Source organism: Amyelois transitella, chromosome 30 (genome assembly GCF_032362555.1).
Source record: "Amyelois transitella isolate CPQ chromosome 30, ilAmyTran1.1, whole genome shotgun sequence".
Classification (NCBI taxonomy): Eukaryota; Metazoa; Arthropoda; class Insecta; order Lepidoptera; family Pyralidae; genus Amyelois; species Amyelois transitella.
The window spans coordinates 4,429,186-4,451,330 of NC_083533.1; the positions used below are offsets into that span (position 1 = coordinate 4,429,186).

Consider the following 22,145-nt stretch of genomic DNA (forward strand, 5'->3'; position numbering starts at 1 on the left):
ATTAATGATAGAATTGTTGTGATCCAATATAAGTAATTTTAATTCGGAAATACCCAGTTAGTAAATAAATAAATGTATACATATATATGTCCATGTTTACGCATTCAGTTGCTGAATATGCAAGTTTCCTCACCATGACTGTAGACTCTGTCTATCCCGTAAGCGATACAGACGTGATTATAATGTATGTATGTATTATTTTCACTAGAACTTACGCCAGTGTTAGAAATATCACAATAAATATTTACTATAGGGCACAGATACCAGTGATAAGGGATATCTTATCAATTGACAGGGGTAAGTTATCGATATTCCGTCTCGCTCTCTCCAGTTAGAGTGAAAAAGATAGGTGATAGAAATCAATAGCAAATAAGATTTGTATTTTTTTAGTATTTCGTAATAACATCAAATTGTTTGTCTTCTTTATCTTGTTCCGGTCATGGCCTTTTGTATGCTCTACATACAGGCATCTATCACGTTTTATACCTCACGGGGTAGACAGAACAAACGTATGAAAAGAAAACTCAAATATTCTATAGCACGCACAACCATTAGGAATTGCAAGTGAAGGGAGAGAGAGCAGAAAAAATCGCGGGAAAATACAAAGTCATTCGTTTTTGACAGTGACATAAGAAACATGATTTAACATGATTTTAATTTGTATTTTATACCAAACTAGCTGTGCCCGCGACTCCGTCCGCGTGGAATAGTTATTTTTGGCATCATTGAAGCCTTCAAGGATGTATAATTTTCCTTGTTGTTTTTCACATTTTCCATTATTTCTTCGCTCCTGATAGTTGCAGCGTGATGTTATATAGCCTAAAGCCTTCCTCGATAAATGGTCTATTCAACACAAAAATATTTTTTCAATTCGAACCAGTAGTTCCTGAGATTAGCACGTTCAAACAAACTAACAAACAAACAAACTTTATAATATTAGTATAGACAAACATGTTTTCTTTCCATCTTTCTTTCATGATGCGTTCCGTTTTATCTAACTAAATGAGATTTTGTACCTATGAGTGTATGTTTTCCAAATAAAATAAAATAAATAAACACTTTTCCCTTGATTGACTTTTACGATTTGCACGAGAAGAGAAGCTGGCGCACAATATATTTATTACCTACTCGCAACCAGGCCAATATGGAAGCTTCCACTCAATGATGTGAGAATATTCCCTTTGTCGCCTTATACGACAGTGATGAGAAAGAGACGTAGTGCCGAAAACCACACGGCACAATATTCCTACATTTCCATCTGCATCCCATTGACGTGGCAGTATGCCTGGAATTTTTCATTATGCCTTTGCCGCAAATTTTCAGAATGGCGTTGACAGGGACTTCTAAATATGGAGGGTATGGTCTTATATTAAATACATAGTATAAAACAAAGTCGCTATTTTAGTCTGTTTGTCTGTTTGCTTAAATCTTTAAAATTACGCAACGGATTTTGATGCGGTTTTTGTAACAGGTAGAGTGATTCAAGAGGAATGTTTTTATGTATAATTTTTCCGAATTTTGCACCCGTGCGAAGCCGGGGCGGGTCGCTAGTATTAAATAATAAAAAAATTAGCTGTCCCGGCAAACTTTGTTTTGCCATATAAATAATTTTTAAGTAATTTCCAGTTAAAAAAAATGTTAAGTGTGGACAACCCTTATCACTATGTAGGAGTATGAAAAATAGTTGTTGGCCTATTCTCAGACGTATTCAATATGCTCACGAAATTTGGTGATCTGATTACATTTTTCTATTAGCGCCGGGAACCGCACGGCACATCGCACACTTCCCTTTTGACAATCGGTTAAATAAAGGCACACATTTGAAGGGGTATGAGAAATAGATATCGGCCGATTCTCAGACCTACTCAATATGCTCACAAAAGTTTCATGAGAATCGGTCAAGAAGACAGGTTGCTAGCCCAGCTAAAAGAATCCCGAGTTTCTTAGCCTATCCCTAAGTCGCCTTTTACGACATCCATGGAAAAGTGAATGGAAGTGGTCTTACTTTTTTTTTTAAATATTGGAATCACACGACATCCGTTCCTTTTTTAATTCCTATAGCCACTATATCTTCATTCAGCAAAACCATTAAAGATTAAATCCGGCGACTATTCTCAAATTTGTAAACAAAACTGTTCTTACTATGTTTTGTAAACATTCTTAAAATTGAGTGTTAAATTCAGATTTCACGTGTGCTAATCTTGTTTTTATATTTTACATACATACATACATATGGTCACGTCTATATCCCTTGCGGGGTAGACAGAGCCAACAGTCTTGAAAAGACTGAATGGCCACGTTCAGCTATTTGGCTTAATGATGGAATTGAGATTCAAATAGTGACAGGTTGCTAGCCCATCGCCTAAAAAATAATCCCAAGTTTGTAAGCGTATATAATTTTATATTTTCATCGCGACTTTTTCCCTTACGGGGTTGACAGAGCCATAAATCTGGAAACGTATTTAAGATCTAGTTAAGCTGGATATGGCTTAATTATGGATTTGAGATTTGAGAAATCTCCGGTTAGGAGATTTAGAGAGAGAGTTGTTGACTGACTTTTCGAAATAGGATAAAAGGTATTGCTTCTAGAAGTTAGCTTAAGTTTAATTATACTCGTATCTACTACGGGTTCCGTGTGGTTCCCGGCACTAAATTAATGATATTGACGCAATACAAATTCAAATTTCTTTATTTTTTCTCTACACAAATTCAAATCAAAATATTTACAGAAAAGTTATCTATACATAGCTATACCATGAAATTTAAATTATACTTATTATGCTAATTTATGGATATTGAATTAAATGTACAAATTGAATTGAAAAAAAATCAAATCGTAGGTACTTAATTAAAATTATGTGAATTGAAAGTGGAAAAAATATTTGAAATAAAATAAAAAAAAAGAATTGGAACCACTTCATCTTTATCCCATGAATGTCTTAAAAGGCGACTAAGGGAGATTATAAGCATCTCCCTTAGTCTACTTCTGATTGGGATTTTTCTTCTAGCTTGTCACTATTCGAATCTCAATTCTATCACTAAGCCAATTAGCTCAATGTGGCCTATTAGTCTTTTCAAGACTGTTGGCTCTGTCTGCCCCGCAAGGGATATAGATGTGATTGAACCAACTTCGATACGCGTTTCGGAAATGTGTTTGTTACACTGGACCGACTTCGAAAAAGTAGGATATTGATTTGTAGGCGGTTCTTTATTTATTACAAAAGTTATGAAATTATATTAAAGCTTTTATTATATTTGCTATCAAAGAAATCAAGGTATCTTATACTGATTAAAGTACAGTCGACAGCATATCAGCGTGAGTTCCACGCCGGGTCTCGTATATGCGGTTGACTGTACTTTCTCGTAAAATCAGAGAGAAAGGTAAGTACGGTCACACGATTCGGCCCAGTTTCCAACACGTTTCTTTATTGAATTGTTATCTGTTATGCTTTTAGTGATACAGTTTTATATATCACTAGCTGTGCCCGCGATTTCGTCCGCGTGAAATAGTTATATAGTTTGAGCATCATTGAAGCCCTCAAGGATGAATAATTTTCTCCGTTTTTTTTTTTTCACATTTTCCATTATTTCTTCGCTCCTAATAGTTGCAGCATGATGTAATATAGCCTAAAGCCTTCCTCGAACACAAAAAGAATTTTTCAATTCGATCCAGTAGTTCCTGAGATTAGAGTAGATTTTTTTCATAATTGGATACAGGGTATCACTTATTGACGTCATATCGCTTAAATCTAATTATAATTACTACCGCTTCCGAAGCGCATGTGCAGAAGAAGCGGCGGAACAAACTACACTGCAGCATTGTTCCGATTCGATCACCGACGCCCTCACACAAGTTCGAATTAGAGCTTCTGTAACTAACATGAAAGCGGCGGAACAAGCTACACTGCAGCATTATTCCGATTAGACCACCGACTCCCTCACACAAGTTCGATTTAGAGCTTCTGTAACTAATATGAAAGCGGCGGAACAAGCTACACTGCAGCATTATTCCGATTAGACCACCGACGCCCTCACACTAGTTCGAATTAGAGCTTTTGTAACTAATATGATATTTATATCTCTCATGAGCTTACTAAAAGCGAAAGTCATGACCTTGTTCGATATCCGTTAGTGACAAGACGTAAATCTTTAGTCAGTTGTGAACTGACCTTGTCAAAATGTGTGCCTTTATTTAACCGATTGTCGAAAGGGAAGTGTGCGATGTGCCGTGCGGTTCCCGGCGCTAATAGAAAAATGTAATACGATCACACCATCATTTTTCCATGAATATCGTAAAAGGCGACTAAGGGATTGGCTTTTAAACTTGGGATTGTTCTTGTAGGCGATTGGCTAGTAACCTGTTGCTATTTGAATCTCAATTATTCTATCATTGAGTCAAACAGCTGAACGTGGCCTTTCGTGATCATTGGCTCTGTCTACCCCGCAAGGGATATAGACGTGACTATATGTATGTATGTATGTAATTGGATGGACTGGGATAAGTGAAAGGGGTTAACACGATCGACCTAAGTATGTGTATTAAAATATACTAGAGGCCGCCCGCGACTTCGTCCGCGTGGAATCAATCCCGCGGGAACTCCGAGATAAAAAGTAGCCTATATGTTATTCTGGGTCTTCAGCTACCTACTTACACACCAAATTTCATCATAATCGGTTCAGTAGTTTTTGCGTGAAAGAGTAACAAACATCCATACTGACATACTCACAAACTTTCGCATTTTTAATATTAGTGTAGATCTTATATATAAAATTCTCGGGTCACAGTGTTCGTTCCCGTACTCCTCCGAAACGGCTTGACCGATTCTCATGAAATTTCGTGAGCATATTGAATACGTCTGAGAATCGGCCAACATCTATTTTTCATACCCCTTAGTGATATGGGTTGTCCACACTTAACATTTTTTTTTAACTAGAAATTACTTTTAAAATATTTATATGGCAAAACAACGTTTGCTGGGACAGCTACTGTCTATGTAATTATGCTTAGTATGTTTTGGATCTAACCAACATATCAATAACATATCACAAGTAATAATACACTGCACAATGCGAATATGTTACACAAACGTATGTGTTATTGTTAAATTATATAAATGTTTTGTAATCTAAGCAAGATTTTTTAAAACATTGCCGCCATTTTTAAACTGGCCGGCTATTGGTCGGTCGCTATTTGGAAATAGAACGGTAGCGTTCGGTCGGGGTGCGTTCAAGTTTCGACTTTTTTCTAATGTGAGTTTTTTTTAAATTTTTATTTACGTTTGAAAATGTTCGTGATATTTGTTCCTCTTATTTGAAAAAAAAATAAGTTTGGTTCTGTGCATTTCTGTCGACAAAATAACTTAATTAATCTAAAAGGAAAAAAAGTTTGAAAATCTGATAACAAGTGAAAAATAAAATCTGTTTTTATGTATAAATTATCGAAAGATAAAACAAAGTTCTTCTAATTGGTATTGGGTGATTATCTTTTTTTTTCGGGACTGTTACAGCTAGCCTAGTAGCTATACCTACTAAAGATCTGTGTCTAATGGTCAGTTTTGGCAACATACATACATACATACATATAGTCACGTTTTAATCCCTTGTTTTAATATCTATACTAACCGTACTCCGAATAAAGCTATAAACTAAGTATCAGGTAAAATAAAAATGTATAATAGGTTCCCGGCCCCAACAGGAAAAAAAAAGATATAAGATAGATAAGAAAAAAGGATGGGGTGGTCCTACCACCCCATCTTTTTTCCATGAATGTCGTAGAAGGCGACTAAGGGATAGGCTTATAAACTTTGGATTTTTCCTTCAGGACATTGGCTTGCAACTTGTCACTATTTGAATCAAATTCAAGTTTTTATTTGCATAATATGAGTACAGCAAGGTCTTAAATTTATACATATGTATACCAGAATCTTTATTTACCCTTTCGAATGTTGCATCTAAATTCTATCATAGAGCCAAATAGCTGAACGGGGCCTTTCAGTATTATGAAGACTGTTCTGTGTATGGCTATGTCTACCCTGAAAGGGATATAGACGTGTTTATATATAGGTATGTAAGTATAATAACTTAAGTAACATTAAGAAACCACAATTAGCCTATTCAGAAATGACCGCCAATCTCCGTGACCAATTTGTTGAACAACAACGACCATAGTTTAAGTTTCCACACGACACAACGGTTGGAAGGTCTTCGTTTTAAAGCGGATGGAGCGCTTCGGCCATTTTTAAAAGGTGACATAGATAAGATAGAAAAAAAAAAAACTGAAATGAACTTTATTTATTTTTTCCACAATAATACAATCTTAACTAATATACATATGTTGTATGATAGACCCTCGTTTGGGTCATAGAGCCTGTGGAAATTTCAAGGATGAAAAGTGTTATGTTTATCGATTTAACTTTTATACAGGTCGTCTGAAGGGACTTAATCGAAATCGATCTAGTAGATTTTGTGTTATTTGTCGTAACAAATAAGAATAAAAATGTTTTGATTTAAATGTAAAATTATCCATTGGTGTCGGATACCACGCGGCAGTTTTGACAGACATTTTGAACAGCAACTGTCTTTACAGATTGTATATTTTTATGCAAAAAAGCGCTTAAGCGCTGTATGCGCAACTAATTTGCACTCCGCGCGCATCGAGTCCTTTACATGTCCTTAATAAAGTCGTTGTAACAAACCAATAAAGCGTAGTTAGCGCTTTATATCTTCTTCATAATGAACGTTAGTACGTTTGCACACCGCTCGATCAGCGGCAACGTGTTCGGAACGCATAATGTGATTTGAATTTTCAACTCGGTGACGTTCTTTGCATTTGAAAAAAGAAATAACGTGAACAATTAATTTTTTTTTAATTTTGTTCTATATTGCTACCGGTTTTTGGCATTTTTGTATTGACCAGTATTGTAATTAATTTAGCTATCGTGCATGAGTGACTTAAATATATATTTTTTTTTAATGGTAAGTTATGTCTACAATCCTTCGGCATTTATGAAACTTTTTTTTTATTTTCACGAAAGTTTAGCATCAAAATAAGGTTAATCGTTTCCAATTCCTGTAATTTTTTTTTGGAAAACTTTTTTATGTTTTTTTTTTTACTGTGAACCAATTTCTAAAGTATTTTTTTTTCTTTTTGTTAGACTTAATTTTCTTCCACTAAACCGTTAAATTGGATGAATTCAAGGTTTTGTTGTAGCAAAAAGTAGCTGTTACTAGATAAGATAACGCTCGGCGGTCACACGGTGATTACAATGTAAAGCAGTCACACTGATTTTACGAAGTTTTTCTGTAATTAACATAGTGTAATTAACAAGTTCAGCTATATAGATGATGTAGATTATATTCAAATGTAGATTCAATAAGGTGTTTATTTTTTTTAATGCTAAAATATTTAAGTTAGCGAGAATGTTCAAAGATTAGTTATTCTGTATATTTGTGAGGAAAGAGTAGCGTTGATGGGTATTTGCTACTTGATAATAGGTATATACGAATCTCAATTCCATCATAAAGCCGTACAGCTGAACGTGGCTTTTCAAGGCTCTGTCTTATATATGCAAGGGATAATAGACGTGACTGTCTGTATGTATGTAACATAGTGTACCAGTGACTTTTCTTCCTGTGCTGATTATAAAAATCATTACATGCAAAAAAACCCACGTTTAACTGGATAGCCTATATTGGCCTGGGTTTTGGATGTTTATCTATACAAGTATTTATTATAAAATTTAGTATCGTTGTGTTAGTATCTCGTAACACAAGTCTCGAACTTACATCGAGGCTAACTCAATTTGTGTAATTTGTCCCGTATATATTTATTTATTAAGATGAAGCGAAAACTTAGTTGACAAACCCCATTTCTTTGTCCGCAGAGAGGCGTCCTCCGAGGTGGTGGCTGTTCGTGTGCCAATAAATGGCATGACATGTCAGTCTTGCGTGCGCAGTATAGAGGGCTCCGTGTCAGAGATACCAGGAGTGGAGCACGTTAAGGTGAGACTTCTTGGTCTATTGGTCTACTGAGTAGACCGATGCTTTTATTGTACGTTTGGTGTATGTTTTATCTGCCCGCGACTGTAGTTAAATAAGATATTGTATTATCTATAGATTAATATATTGGTCTTCTGAGCAGACCAGTGAATTTTATGTCTGATGTACCTGGAATTGAACACGTTAAGGGAATAATGTTTTTTTGTGTATATTGAAGCTTCCGTGTTTGAATTACTTGGTCTTTTGAAAAGAATTTAAGAAGGACAATTGGTCTATTGAGCAGACCAGAGGATTTTATTCGAGGTCTTCTCTGACAACTGCTTTTTGTGTTTCGGTCTACGGAGTAGACCATGCCTATTATGTCTATTGGGGATCTGTTTTACCCGCCCACGACTGTTGTTCAGAGATTCAACTCAGTAGTATTAGGTCTACTCAGAAGACCAACAAAATGTTGGTGTTCTGAGTAGACCAGTGGGTTCTGGATGAAAACTTTATGGCAAGAAAGGTTCGCGCTCTATTGGTCTTCTGAGTAGACCATACAAATAACGGTGTCATGCGTGTTTTCTTTATTGTTTCCTTTTATCAGACATGTTATCAGGGGAAGAAGTCCGGTATGTCATTCCTCATCATCCCCTGGGCGTTAAGACTGGAATCATCTCTGCAAACAGGAGCCCAGGGTCCGCCTATCGCATTATTAATCCATTCTATCTTTGCCCCGTGTGGTTCCCGGCACAAATAAAAAAAGAATAGGACCACTCCATCTCTTTCCCATGGATGTCGTAAAAGGCGACTAAGGGATAGGCTTATAAACTTGGGATTCTTCTTTTAGGCGATGGGCTAGCAACCTGTCACTATTTGAATCTCAATTCCATCATAAAGCCAAACAGCTGAACGTGGCCTATCAGTCTTTTCAAGACTGTTGGCTCTGTCTACCCCGCAAGGGATATAGACGTGATTGTATGTATGTATGTATGTATCTTTGCCCCCCCCCCAGGTGGAGTTATCAGAGAATGCCGGCTACTTCAGATATGACCCTCGCCTGTGCACGGTGGACGTTATCCGCTCTCACATAGAGGATATGGGGTTTGACGCGCCGCTGGACCAAGAAGACGAGACTAAGTAAATTTCTCTCACACTATTTTTTCACTTTTGTATTATTATGCCGTGTGGTTCCCGGCACCAATACAAAAAAGAATAGGATCACTCTATCTCTTTCCCATGGATGTCGTAAAGGGCGACTAAGGGATAGGCTTACAAACTTGAGATTCTTTTTTTAGGGGATGGGCTAGCAACCCGTCACTATTTGAATCTCAAATCTATCTTTAAGCCAAATAGCTGAACGTGGCCTATCAGTCTTTACAAGACTGTTGGCTCTGTCTACCCCGCAAGGGATATAGACGTGACCATATGTATGTATGCACATACATACATACATATAATCACGTCTTTATCCCTATCTACATATATATATAGAAGGGTTTTAACAGTTGTAATAATTTAATTTCAGACAATTGCTACCGAATGAGATACCCACAGACCTACTTATAGACATGTCTGGTGGGGAGACGGAGGTGCTGATGTCTGTGGAGGGGATGACTTGTCAGTCGTGTGTCAACACTGTTGAAGGTGATGCCTTAATCAACTACATAGTATAAAACAAAGTCGCTATTTAAGTCTGTTTGTCTGTATGCTTAAATCTTTAAAATTACGCAACGTATTTTTATGCGGTTTTTTTGTAACAGGTAGAGAGTGATTCAAGAGGAAGGTTTTTATGTATAATTTTTTCCGAATTTTGCACCCGTGCGAAGACGGGGCGGGTCGCTAGTATCTTATAATCCTAATCTTAATTTTTAATCGCCTTCATAAATAATAATGTGGTACGGTTCTCAGTTTGATTTGTGTGTATGTTTTTATACATACATACATATAGTCACGTCTATATCCATTGCGGGGTAGGCAGAGCCAACAGTCTTGTGAAGACTGATAGGCTACGATCAGCTTTTTGGCTTAATGATAGAATTGAGATTCAAATAGCGACAGGTTGCTAGCCCATCGCCTAAAAAAAGAATCCCAAGTTTGTAAGCCTATCCCTTAGTCGCCTTTTACGACATCCATGGGATAGAGATGGAGTGGTGACTGTTCTCCACACGAGATGGAGTGGTGACTGTTATCTCTGTCTACCCCACAAGGGATATAGACGTGACCATATGTATGTTATGTATGTATGTTTGTTAGATAGCATGGCTGGATTTGTTAGCAGCAAAAGCTAACATAAGAATGCAAGAGGTTATAGATGAAGATGTGTTAATTATTTTATTTTTTATTTATGACTTTATATTTGTACGCCTCTTTGGCAAAATACAGAGCACCTTAATTGTATTGACATCTTTGTATTTACCTGTATTTACAAATAAATTATTTTGATTTGATTTGATTTGTGAATGAAGCACGTAAGGAATATAAGAAAATGAAAGATTTGGTTAAGAAAGCTGTGATTAGAAAGAAAGAAGAGTATAAAGAGGAATTTGATAAAAGATTATCTAGAAGACTTGTAGTGATTTTATGTATGTACTAGCTGACCCGGCAAACGCTGTTTTGCCAATTATTTTTATATATTATAACGGAACCCTATTTTTTCCAAAATAAAATATAGTCTATGTTACTTGTGGATAACGTAGCTTGCGAATGGTGAAAGAATTTTTAAAATCGGTCCAGTAGTTTTTGAGCCTATTCATTACAACCAAACAAACAAAGTTTTCCTCTTTATAATATTACTAGAGGCCGCCCGCGACTTCGTCCGCATGGAAACCCTATCAATCCCGCGGGAACTCTGGGATAAAAAGTAGCCTATGTGTTATTCTGGGTCTTCAGCTACCTACATACCAAATTTCATGGTAATCGGTTCAGTAGTTTTTGCGTGAAAGAGTAACAAACATCCATACAAACTTTCGCCTTTATAATAGTAGTAGGATAGGATATAGTGTTGATGTATGTATGTATGTTTCCAGGGGCTCTGAACTCGCTCCCGGGCGTGATGCGGGCTGCAGTGGATCTCCCCCGGGGCAGCGCTCGCGTGATCTGCTCGCGCGACATGTCGCCGCAACATGTTGCCGACGCGGTGAACGCTCTGGGGTTCCAAGCGAGAGTTGAATCCAATTCCTTAGTTACAGGTAGGTAAATCTTATATATAAAATTCTCGTGTCACAATGTTTGTCTCCGTACTCCTCCGAAACGGCTTTACCGATTTTAACCAAATTTTGCATGCATTTTCAGTAAAAAAAAAAAAAAACAAAATTTTTTATTCATTATTATAGGATACTATTATATCGCTTAATAATTGTCGTATGGTTTAACAACTTGGTTGACGTCAAATAAATTACTTAAAAACTAAGTTTACTGCCGCTTCCAAGGCGTCAGTGCAGAAGAAGCGGTAACAAACTGCACTGCAGTAGGTCTGAGAATCGGCTAACATCTATTTTTCATACCCCTAAGTGTTAAGGATTGTCCACACTTAACATTTTTTTTAACTAGAAATTACTTAAAAGTGATTTATATGGCAAAACAATGTTTGCCGGGACAGCTAGTAAATAATAAATATATAGGTACGGGACAAATTACACAGATTGAGTTAGCCTCGATGTAGAATAGATTTATTTTCAAAATTGAATACAAGGTATCACTTATTGACGTCACATCACTTAAATCTAATTATAACTACTACCGCTTCTAAAGCGCGCAATGTGTAGAAGAAGCGGCAGAACAAACTACACTGCAGCGTTTTCATCGGACGTCAATATACAAATATAGATCTCTTAAATCTAAATCATGAATAAATAAATAAATAAATAAATAAATTCTTTATTAGCCATTATGACATAGAACACATTACATAATACACAAAGGGAGTAAGTACATGTTTATATAATTGTATTATAAAGTCCCCGGCCCCAACCAGACACAATCAATCTCTGAACTAGACGTTAGTCTGTATCTCAGAGACCGCTGCCCCGGGGTGGCAGGGAAATTTATAGAGTTTAGTGCTTATGGCAATAAGAACAGAGTAATGATCTAGGTTTCCCAAACTAGACTAGTCTGTTATTTTTGGGAAACCTTATTTAAAAGTTACTAAAGAAATGAAGCCTTAGCTAGAAACTTAACTAAATTGATTTGCTGGGTACAAAAGGTGGCATGTGTGAAGTGTGTATGTGTTTGTGTGTGTGTGTGGGTTGTGTGAAAATAAATGTGTGTTTGTTAGGAAATTGAAAGCAGGATTTGGATACAGAATGGAAGACAGTTAGAGTAACAGGTTTTCGGTTTCGTCGTAATTTAATGAATGTAGAAATTTTTGCACACGTTTTTTGCAAACAAATTTTGAGCATGAGTAAATATTGCTTTCTTTGTTTAATTTATTATAAAGTTTTGCGCCTAATACACTGAAGTTTCTGGCTGCTGTTGATGTTCTGTGTTGTGGTATTATGCAAACCTTATACTGAAGATGTCGTCGTCGGTTAGCGTTGAGGTTTGGGTCAAACTTTAGCAGAGAGTGTTTTTTAAGTACCGTCTGTAACACAAAGAGCTGCCTCACTGCCAACACTTTTACGTCGGTGTAAAGCTGAGAGGTTGGGTAACGGTATGGTTTACGTGTCATCACTTTAAGGACAGCCCTCTGTGCCCTTTCCAATGGCAGTAAGTTTGTTTTTGCTGCTGACCCCCAGACCCGAACACCATACATTAGAATAGACTGACATAGGGCAAAATAGGTATTTTTCAGTGTATCAGAATCCGCCACGTTTCTAAGATTTTTAAAGACAAATATCATTTTCCGCACGCGAGAAATAAGCGACTTAATTTGTAGTAGCCATTTTAATTTTTGGTCTAGAATAATACCAAGATATTTGACGTTAGTTACTTGGGGGATAACTGAACAAGTGCAATTCGGGGTCAGGTTTTGGCATATATGGGCTTTGATTACAAAATTGTGATGTGAAGGAAGTGTTGTCGAATTAAGTCCAAATGGCAAACAATTAGTTTTTGATAAATTAAGCGAGAGTAGGTTATCAGATAACCAAGACATAACAACGGCCAAGGCTGATTCTGCATGTATTTGGGCTTCTTCCCATGAGCGACCGGATACTAATAAAGCTGTGTCATCAGCATAAGTATATATGTTACAAAAAGGAATTGTTAGTTTGCACAAATCATTGATATATATAATGAAAAGTGTGGGGCCAAGGACACTTCCCTGCGGGACTCCAGTTGTTATGTACTCCTCTTCACTTGTGTATTCTTCAATTTTTACTTTTTGTGTCCGATTAGACAGGTAACTTCTAAAAAGATCCAAAGCCACACCACGAATACCGACAGCCTCCAACTTTAAAAGAAGTTTGGGGATATAGACGGTGTCGAAGGCTTTTGATAGATCTAGGAATAATCCTAGTCCTTTTCTCTGTTTTTCAAAGCAGTCAACTATGTCATCAACCAGTGCAGATACTGCATCCTCCGTCGATCTACCCGCTCTGAAACCATACTGATTATTTGAGATTATATTATTAGCATTAAGGTATCTGAGTAGCCGAGAATTAATAATTTTTTCCAATAATTTTGACATTGCAGTAAGCACAGATATCGGACGATAGTTGGTGACATCGTCTCCATCACCACCCTTATAAATTGGATGAATGATGGCTTTCTTAAATGCATCTGGGAAAACTCCACTTGTGAGTGATAGTTGAAAGATATGTCTTAGTAATGGGACAAAAATTTCACGTGATGATTGCAGAATACGGGATGAAATGTTGTCCCACCCAGTAGCGCAATCTCTTCTTAAATTCATTATGTGGTCATTAATTTCGTCATTAGTGACATTAAAAAGAGCAAAGGAGTTTCGAGGGGATGAAACTGGTGCTGTGGGAGGTACAAATGAAGTTTTATTAGTTTGCCCTATTGTATTAGCTAAGTTTCTCCCAACATTTACAAAGTAGTTATTAACCTCATTCACAGATTTGGTAGGATCATGTGTAGACTTTAGGAGGGCTTTAGAACTAACGCGTGATGGTGCAATATTTGTGATTTCTTTGATCGCCTTCCATTTTAATTTGGGATCATTTTTCGTCCTCATTAGAGCCTGCCTATTGTATTCTTTCTTCAATTTCTTCAAAAGTTTATTGATATAATTTCTGTATCTTGAATAAGTAATCGCAAGCGTGACGTTATTGTGTTGTTTTTTTAATTGTTTATGCATTCGGTCTCGATTTCGTATGCAGCGTAGAAGGCCTGGAGTAATCCAAGGCTTCAGATTTCTCTTACTACGGGGGGGTGTGTACCTAACGGTGTTTTTGTTTATTATATCACTGACTGATGAAACCAAAAGATCTGTAGCAGAATTTACGTTTTGATGCTGTTTTATTTGCGAAAAATCAAAAGAAGCTAGGTCAATTTTTATTTGTTCATAGTTTATTTTAGTACGTGTTATGGATTTAACAGATTTTTCTCGTGTCAACTGAAGCGACAGCAATGTTGGATAGTGATCGGTGATAGAAGATTCGAGAACTATTGCAGTGGAATTTTTATCAGTTTTTAATAAAATATGATCAATACATTTTTGCAGTCGAGTGGGATAGGTATACGTCGGAAGCAAACCGTGTGCTGCCATCAGGTTGAGGTAATTGTCAGAACGGTTATCGCTGTCACAAGTGTTTATATCTATATTAAGATCTCCCATTAAACCAACTGTTTTATAGGATTTTAGGGTCAATAGAAGATCATTGATAGAATTTAAGAATATGTCTGTGTTTTTATATGATGGTGATCTATAAACAGCTATGAAAGCGAACTCCGTTCCAAGTGTACAAACTAGACAATCAGCTTCCTTTATAATTTTAGGTTCGAAGACATTACAATCCAAGGTGTTTCTAATGTATATAACGACGCCTGCATTTTGATTGCCATCATCTATCGTTTGATATGATGTAAAGTTATTCAATTTAGGGAGATATGGCGTAACTGATAACCAACATTCTGTTAAGATAATAATATCACATTGTATGTTTAAAGTTGAAAGAAGTGTTTGGAATTGGTCAAAGTTGCAGTTTATGCTACAAATATTCAAATGAATAACAGTCAGAGATTTTTTATTACAATTTATATATTTGAAACATTGATCCGGTGCACATAAATAACTTTGTGATACATTAAGCGCCTCCAACTCATTGAAATAAGAGCTGATATCTGTCATATTATTTTTAATAATAAATTTATTGTATTATTATTTTTTAAATAGAGTTGGAATTGCGCACTGTACCACAAAAAGAAGGTCATTAAGTATAGACAATTATGCTTATCAAGATACGTTTTCATATTTTGTGTTGTGTATAACGAATTAAGTGTAAGTGTTATAATATATGTATATGGTTTGTGTGATATAAGTGATGTATGTAGATTATATAATATGAAACTTTTATATTCCCAGCAAATGTTATTAAACAGATAAATTTGTAAATAAGGATAGGCTAAGTAAATGCAAAAACACATATTGTAAGAAATTTTCATAATAAAAGGCTCAAACAATACAGACAAATGGTTTGTACTGACATATAGTCATTGTTTTGTTAGGAGAGAGTTCAGCGTGATTTCAGAGTCTACGCGAATCGCTTTCGATTGCTCATCCTTCTTCATGTAAATATTTCCGTTTCCGGTCCAGCAAAACTTGTAATTGTTGGCTTTAGCGTATTCTCGGGCCTCGTAGAACAGCTTCCTGTTGCTTCCTGCAAGGTACTCGGATATGTATATGGGGGTGGGGTCCCCTGCAAGGCCAATATTGGAAGTGTTGAGTCGTTGGTCTCCACTGTGATCTTTATTATATTTGCGTGCCGCTGCCAAAACTTTATTCTTCAGGTGAACAGATTGAAATTCGGCAACGATTATTTTATTCTTTCCTATGCGGTAAGTGTCACGTATATCCGAGGGTTGGATTTCCACATGTAGTGCTTGTCCTATATTTTGTAGGTGGGCCGTCAGGTCCGTAAACGATTCTTCCTGGACCGCTGGAACATTTCGTATTTCAACATTGGATGGACGAGAAGTCTGCTGCATGTTCTCTATTTTCTTCTCTAGGCTGACTATGTAGTTTTGTTGATCAAAGCGCTCTTTTTCAAGAAGCTGTATTCTTTTCAACATATTTTCATTACTATTTTTTAGGCTTTCCAAGGTATTTTCAATTTGCACGTTAGATTTTTGGATTTTAATATTTTGTTTTTTGATCTCAGCGACCTCTTCTATTAGTTTATTCATCATTTTTTGTTGATTAATAGATGATGTGTGGAGTGCCTCCATCATTTCCCTCAAATCACTGCTAAATTGATTCACTTGGGTAGGTGATGAGGAGCCCTGACGCGGCCTTTTATGTCGTGTGATAATATTGTGAAGGAGGTCCTCAGAACTTATTTCGGTGCGAGGGATTGACAAATCAGTGTCTGATTTTGACATATTTGGTGTTGTTGGTGGAGTACGCTTTAATGGCATGGAAAAGCTTTATTTTCGGGAATCGTTAGTATCACCCGCTTTACGGCGCCGTAGTCAAATGAAAAAGATAGGCTGACAAATAGTAGAAAATGAAAATGCGTAGGCACACAGCTGATTCACCTTTCTGGACTGGATAGATATAAGTTGCAAGTAATCCTTTTGTTGTAATTATTATTTTGCTTCGAAACTCTGGCCAGGCTATAAATTATTAAACTTTTTGTTATTACTTAGCTCTAATAGGCAACAGTATTATTATTGTGATATAATGAACAGGTTTATAATTATTTGGTATGATTTCTTCTGTGATATAATCGCAAGCGGCGGTAGCTTAATTTTAAATCATTCACTTGCACTGTTTCACTTCACTTAACTTAGAATAGCATAGGTGCGAGAAGGAGCTACAGAGTGTCCACTTCTTTGTAAATGTAGAAACCATTCGTGCGAGACACTGAGCGCCCGGGTTAAGCGCCGTAGGCCGGAGGTCTTGTGGATTGGTCTTGTTGGTACGTCTGCGTCCAGCGACCGTAGACACGGTGACACGGTGTTAAGGGTCGTAAGAGTGAGGTCTAGATCACTGGTTTTGCTCGGAATGGCTCATAGAAACGTGCGCATGCGGTGGCTGCGAGAACCGTACTTCACATGGACGAATGCACATTTACATCTACATTAAAAAAACATGAATGAATGTAGAACTAGTAGTAGAAGTAAGTTCGAGACTTGTGTTACGAGATACTAACTCAACGATACTATATTTTATAATAAATACTTATATAGATAACATCCAAGACCCAGGACAATAAGCAGGTAATTGTTTAACAGTTCAACGTGTGCCTGTGAAGTCTTTCAAATCTGATGGCTCTGTCTACCAAGCAAGGGATATAGACGTGATCATATGAATGTATGGGGTGGTTATTTTTTATTCCTTCATTCTTTACCGTCAATATCCATTTGTTACCGTTATTTATAATTGTTCACGCTTGGTCGTCATTTTTTTTTCATTTACTTCCTTCATTACTATCTGTCAATATTAAGTCCTTTTCTTCATTCATCAAACCTTCAGTCCGTTTTATCAAACCTACTGCACTAATAATCTTCGTCTAATTTCAATTACGTGTTTTTTTTCTTATGTCCACCATTGAGACTTCATTCAATCCTTCACTCTTTTCTGTCATTCGTCATCCTTATCTTCATTACATTCCGTCAATATTCATTCTTTTTCTTCACTCTCTAAAAAAGCAGCATGACGATAAGGAATTACGTTTAGTTTTTTTTTTATCAATCATCATTTAAAAAAGAAAATATTTTTTTTATCAACAAACTTTTGCATCAATCATATTCCTCTTTGTTGCAGACACCTCGTCTCCGAGTAGGAGTGACCAAGGATCAGGTGACGGCATCAAACCACCTTCTCCTGCCAAGAGTAAAACTCAGGCCAATGTGAGTATACATACATACACACATAAAATCACGCCTCTTTCCCGGAGGGGTAGGCAGAGATTACCTCTTTCCACTTGCCACTATCTCTGCATACTTCCTTTCGCTTCATCCACATTCATAACTCTCTTCATGCAAGCTCGGCGGTTTCGGGTACCTTTGTATTATTGAGTATTGTGATATCAAATTGAAACCTTGTTATGAACCTGAAGCCTTAGGTTGAAAGCTTACTTTGTAGAAGGTGATGACGCAGTCAGAGGAACATACTATACATATAATCACGTCTATATCCCTTGCGGGGTAGGCAGAGCCAACAGTCTAAGATATACTGTTCCGCCACGTTCAGCTGTTTGGCTTGATGTTAGAGGTCCCGGGTTCGAATCCCTGTCAGGGCATGATGAGAAAAGAACTTTTTCTGATTGGCCTGGGTCTTGGATGTTTATGTATATAAGTATTTATTATAAAATATAGTATCGTTGAGTTAGTATCTCGTAACACAAGTCTCGAACTCACTTCGAGGCTAACTCAATCTGTGTAATTTGTCCCGTATATATTATTATAGGGATAGGCTTACAAAATTGGGATTTTTTTTAGGCGATGGGCTAGCAACCTGTCACTATTTGAATCTCAATTCTATCGTTAAGCCAAATAGCTGAACGTGGCCATTTGGTCTTTCAAGACTCTTGGCTCTGTCTACCCCGCAAGGGATATAGACGTGACCATATGTATGTATGTATTTAATATAAAACATAGTATCGTCGAGTTAGTATCTCGTAACACAAGTCTCGAACTCACTTCGAGGCTGGCTAGCTCAATCTGTGTAATTTGTCCCGTATATATATATATATTTATTTATTTTTGTATTTCCGTTCATCCAGGGCGTGACACCTACTCCAGAATCGGAGCCTCTGTCGCGGTGTACGCTCGGAGTGAAAGGGATGACATGCGCGTCGTGCGTCGCCGCTATAGAGAAACACTGCAACAAATTGTATGGTGAGTGACGTAACATAACATATAATCACATTTTGCAGGTGTATAGGTATATATATATATATACAGGCTGACTTTTAATTCAACTGCATAAATTTAACTGTTAAGTGAACTCATCTAAAGGATATTTAAAAACGTTTAAAGAAAAATATCGGTTAATATTTCAGAAAGTACGAAAAAAAATAAAAGTATCAAAATCCACGATCCTAAATACGTCATATCACCCCGGCCGGCGGAAAAGCGACGCGTAAGATTCAGAGGTCAACGACACAATTCATTCAGCTGAGCGATCTCGACAACTCTGTACTTTACTTGATCTTGGTACTAGAAAAATAATTTATTTTTCAGACATTTATTTACATGTTTAGTTTTTAAATGTGAAAATGATGACGTTTAATTTAAATAAAAATAGGCTCAAATTGCTCAGAAGCATAGGTATAGTCTATGTTTAAACGGATGCAGTTGTTTAAAATGTCACCCTGTATATATATATATATATATATATATATATATATATATATATATATATATATATATATATATATATATATATATATATAAATATATAAATATATATATATATATATATATATATATATATATTTACATATATGTATATATATATACATATACATATATATATATGTATATGTATATATTGACGGCCTCTGTGGCGCAGCGGTTGTGCGCTTGTCTGTGACACCGAAGGTCCCGGGTTCGGTCCTGATCCATCCAAAAAATCCAACTTTTTCTGATTGGCCTGGGTCTTGGATGTTTATCTATATAAGTATTTATTATAAAATATAGTATCGTTGAGTTAGTATCTCGTAACACAAGTCTCGAACTTACTTCGAGGTTAACTCAATCTGTGTAATTTGTCCCGTATATACTTGACATATTATACATGACAGACAGAACCAACAATCTTTTAAAAAAAAGACTGACAGGCCACGTTCAGCTGTTTGGCTAAATGATAGAATTTAAATTCAAATAGTGACAGGTTGCTAGCTCATCGCCTAAAAGAAGAATCCCAAGTCAATAAGCCCATCCTTTAATCGCCTTTTACGACGTCCACGGAGACGAGACGGAGTGGTCCTATTCTTTTATTTTAACTGACGCCGGAAACCCCACGGCATATGTATGCGTGTCTTCTTCATCGTTACCTTCTCCCACTTTCTACGCGGGGTCGGCACAGTATGTTAGTTTTGTCCAATTACTTCTGTCACTTGTCATCTCACTGGTCACACCCATTCTACTCATACCATCCTTTACGCCGTCCACCTATCTTTTTTTCGGTCTTCCCCTATTTCATAAACATTTCGCTTCCATAAAGCTTAAAAGGTGGCACCAATCTACAACTGTGTTACCTATGTAAAGAGTTTTTGAAAATAAAAAATTTATTTATTTGTTGATTTGTTTATTTATTTGTTTATTTATTTATTTGTTGATTTATTTATTAATTTGTTGATTTATTAATTTATTTGTTTATTTATTTATTCATTTATTTCACCTGCATGAAACCTTTAAACTTGGCATATGTGAATACATGTATTATGTATCTTATATTCATTCCACAGGGGTACACTCGATAAATATTGCGTTACTAGCCGCCAAAGCGGATGTGACGTATTGCCCGCGCAAGATATCAGCGGCGGATGTGGCCAGGAGTATCACGGAGCTGGGCTTCCCCAGTGACGTCATCAGCGAGGATGATGGAGGGGAGAAGGAGCTGGTGGTGAAGGTCGAACACTATTTTCCAAGTTTTAGACCTACGTTAGTTTGAATACTAACCCATACGGGTTAGGTTCCCCTGCAAAGGTTGCGGAGGTCAGACGGCAGTCGCTTCGGGTGATAACTTGTCCCAGTGACGTCATCAGCGAGGATGATGGAGGGGAGAAGGAGCTGGTCGTGAAGGTCGGTCACCAGTTATATATGGATGGTGTAGCCATGATCAGATTCGAGATAGGTTCATGGCCATGTACCTATTGACTGTTTTCCAAGTTATCGACCTACGTTAGTTTGAATACTAACCCGTACGGGTCAGGTTCCCCTGCAAAACGAAGGTCGGAAACTATTTTTTAAGTGATAGACCTACGTTAGTTTGAATACTAACCTATAAGGGTCGGGTTCCCCTGCAAAGGTTGCGGAGGTCAGACGGGAGTCGCTTCGTGTGATAATTTGTCTCACCCAATCCAGGATCCATGGTCAAAGGCACACCCCGGGCTCCTCTCCAGAGTGGTGGTAGGTCTGAGAATCGGCTAACATCTATTTTTCATACCCCTCAGTGATAAGGGTTGTCCACACTTAACCATTTTTTTAACTAGAAATTGATTAAAAATTATTTATATGGAAAAACATACGAGTACGTTTGCCGGGACAGCTAGTCCTACTTATATTATTATAAATGCGAAATTTTGTGAATATGTCAGTATGTATGTTTGTTACAATTTCACGCAAAAACAACTGAACCGATAACGATGAATTTTGTTAAGTAGACAGCTGAAGACTCAGAATAACATATACATTCAGTCAGAAAAGTATCGGGAATGGATTATTTATTTATGGTTCCAAATTCAAATTTTTGTTTTTTTTGTTGTTGTTAGATTGGCACAACTGTTTTCCATTTTGGCGCGGAGTTTGAGTTGCATCTGTTGTTTACATTAAATACAGTGCTATTTTTAGTTATATCATATCTAGTGTGTATTGCTAATTTCATAATGGATAAAAACATCGAACAAAGAGTTTGTCTTAAATTTTGCATTGCCAATGGAATATCGTGTTCGGAGTCACTGAAAATGTTACAGAAGGCTTACGGTGAATCGACTTTATCAAAAACTCGTGCTTATGAGTGGTACAAAGCGTTCAAAAGCGGTCGAGATGTGATGGAAGATTTGCCTCGCTCTGGTAGGCCATCAACGTCTGCAACTGAAGTTAAAATCGCAAAAGTGAAGGAAATAGTGACTGAAAATCCTCATTCAACTTTGAGAGAGATAGCCACCGAACTTTCTGTATCTCACGAGTCGATCCGTACCATTTTAACTAATAATTTGGGTATGAAACATGTTGCCGCTCGGCTAGTCCCAAAAGACCTGAATTTTTTTCAAAAACTCAATCGCATGAGAGTCGCTGAGGACATGCTAGAACGAGTCAATTCCGACCCAACATTCATGAAACGCATTGTTACTGGTGACGAGACGTGGGTT

The 22,145-nt window shown here is 36.8% G+C and overlaps 1 protein-coding gene across 10 annotated transcripts in view; it reads left to right on the forward strand.

Moving 5' to 3' along the window:
• The window catches only part of LOC106138905 (copper-transporting ATPase 1), a 59,349-nt gene that overhangs the window by 10,873 nt on the left and 26,331 nt on the right, over window positions 1-22,145 (forward strand). For all 10 annotated transcript variants that reach the window (XM_060953057.1, XM_060953058.1, XM_060953051.1 and 7 more), the window contains 7 exons: window positions 7,884-8,001; window positions 8,993-9,117; window positions 9,506-9,624; window positions 11,007-11,168; window positions 17,870-17,955; window positions 18,831-18,945; window positions 20,520-20,683. In XM_060953057.1, the coding sequence (XP_060809040.1) occupies window positions 7,884-8,001; window positions 8,993-9,117; window positions 9,506-9,624; window positions 11,007-11,168; window positions 17,870-17,955; window positions 18,831-18,945; window positions 20,520-20,683 (889 nt within the window). The remainder of the gene's footprint in view (window positions 1-7,883; window positions 8,002-8,992; window positions 9,118-9,505; window positions 9,625-11,006; window positions 11,169-17,869; window positions 17,956-18,830; window positions 18,946-20,519; window positions 20,684-22,145) is intronic.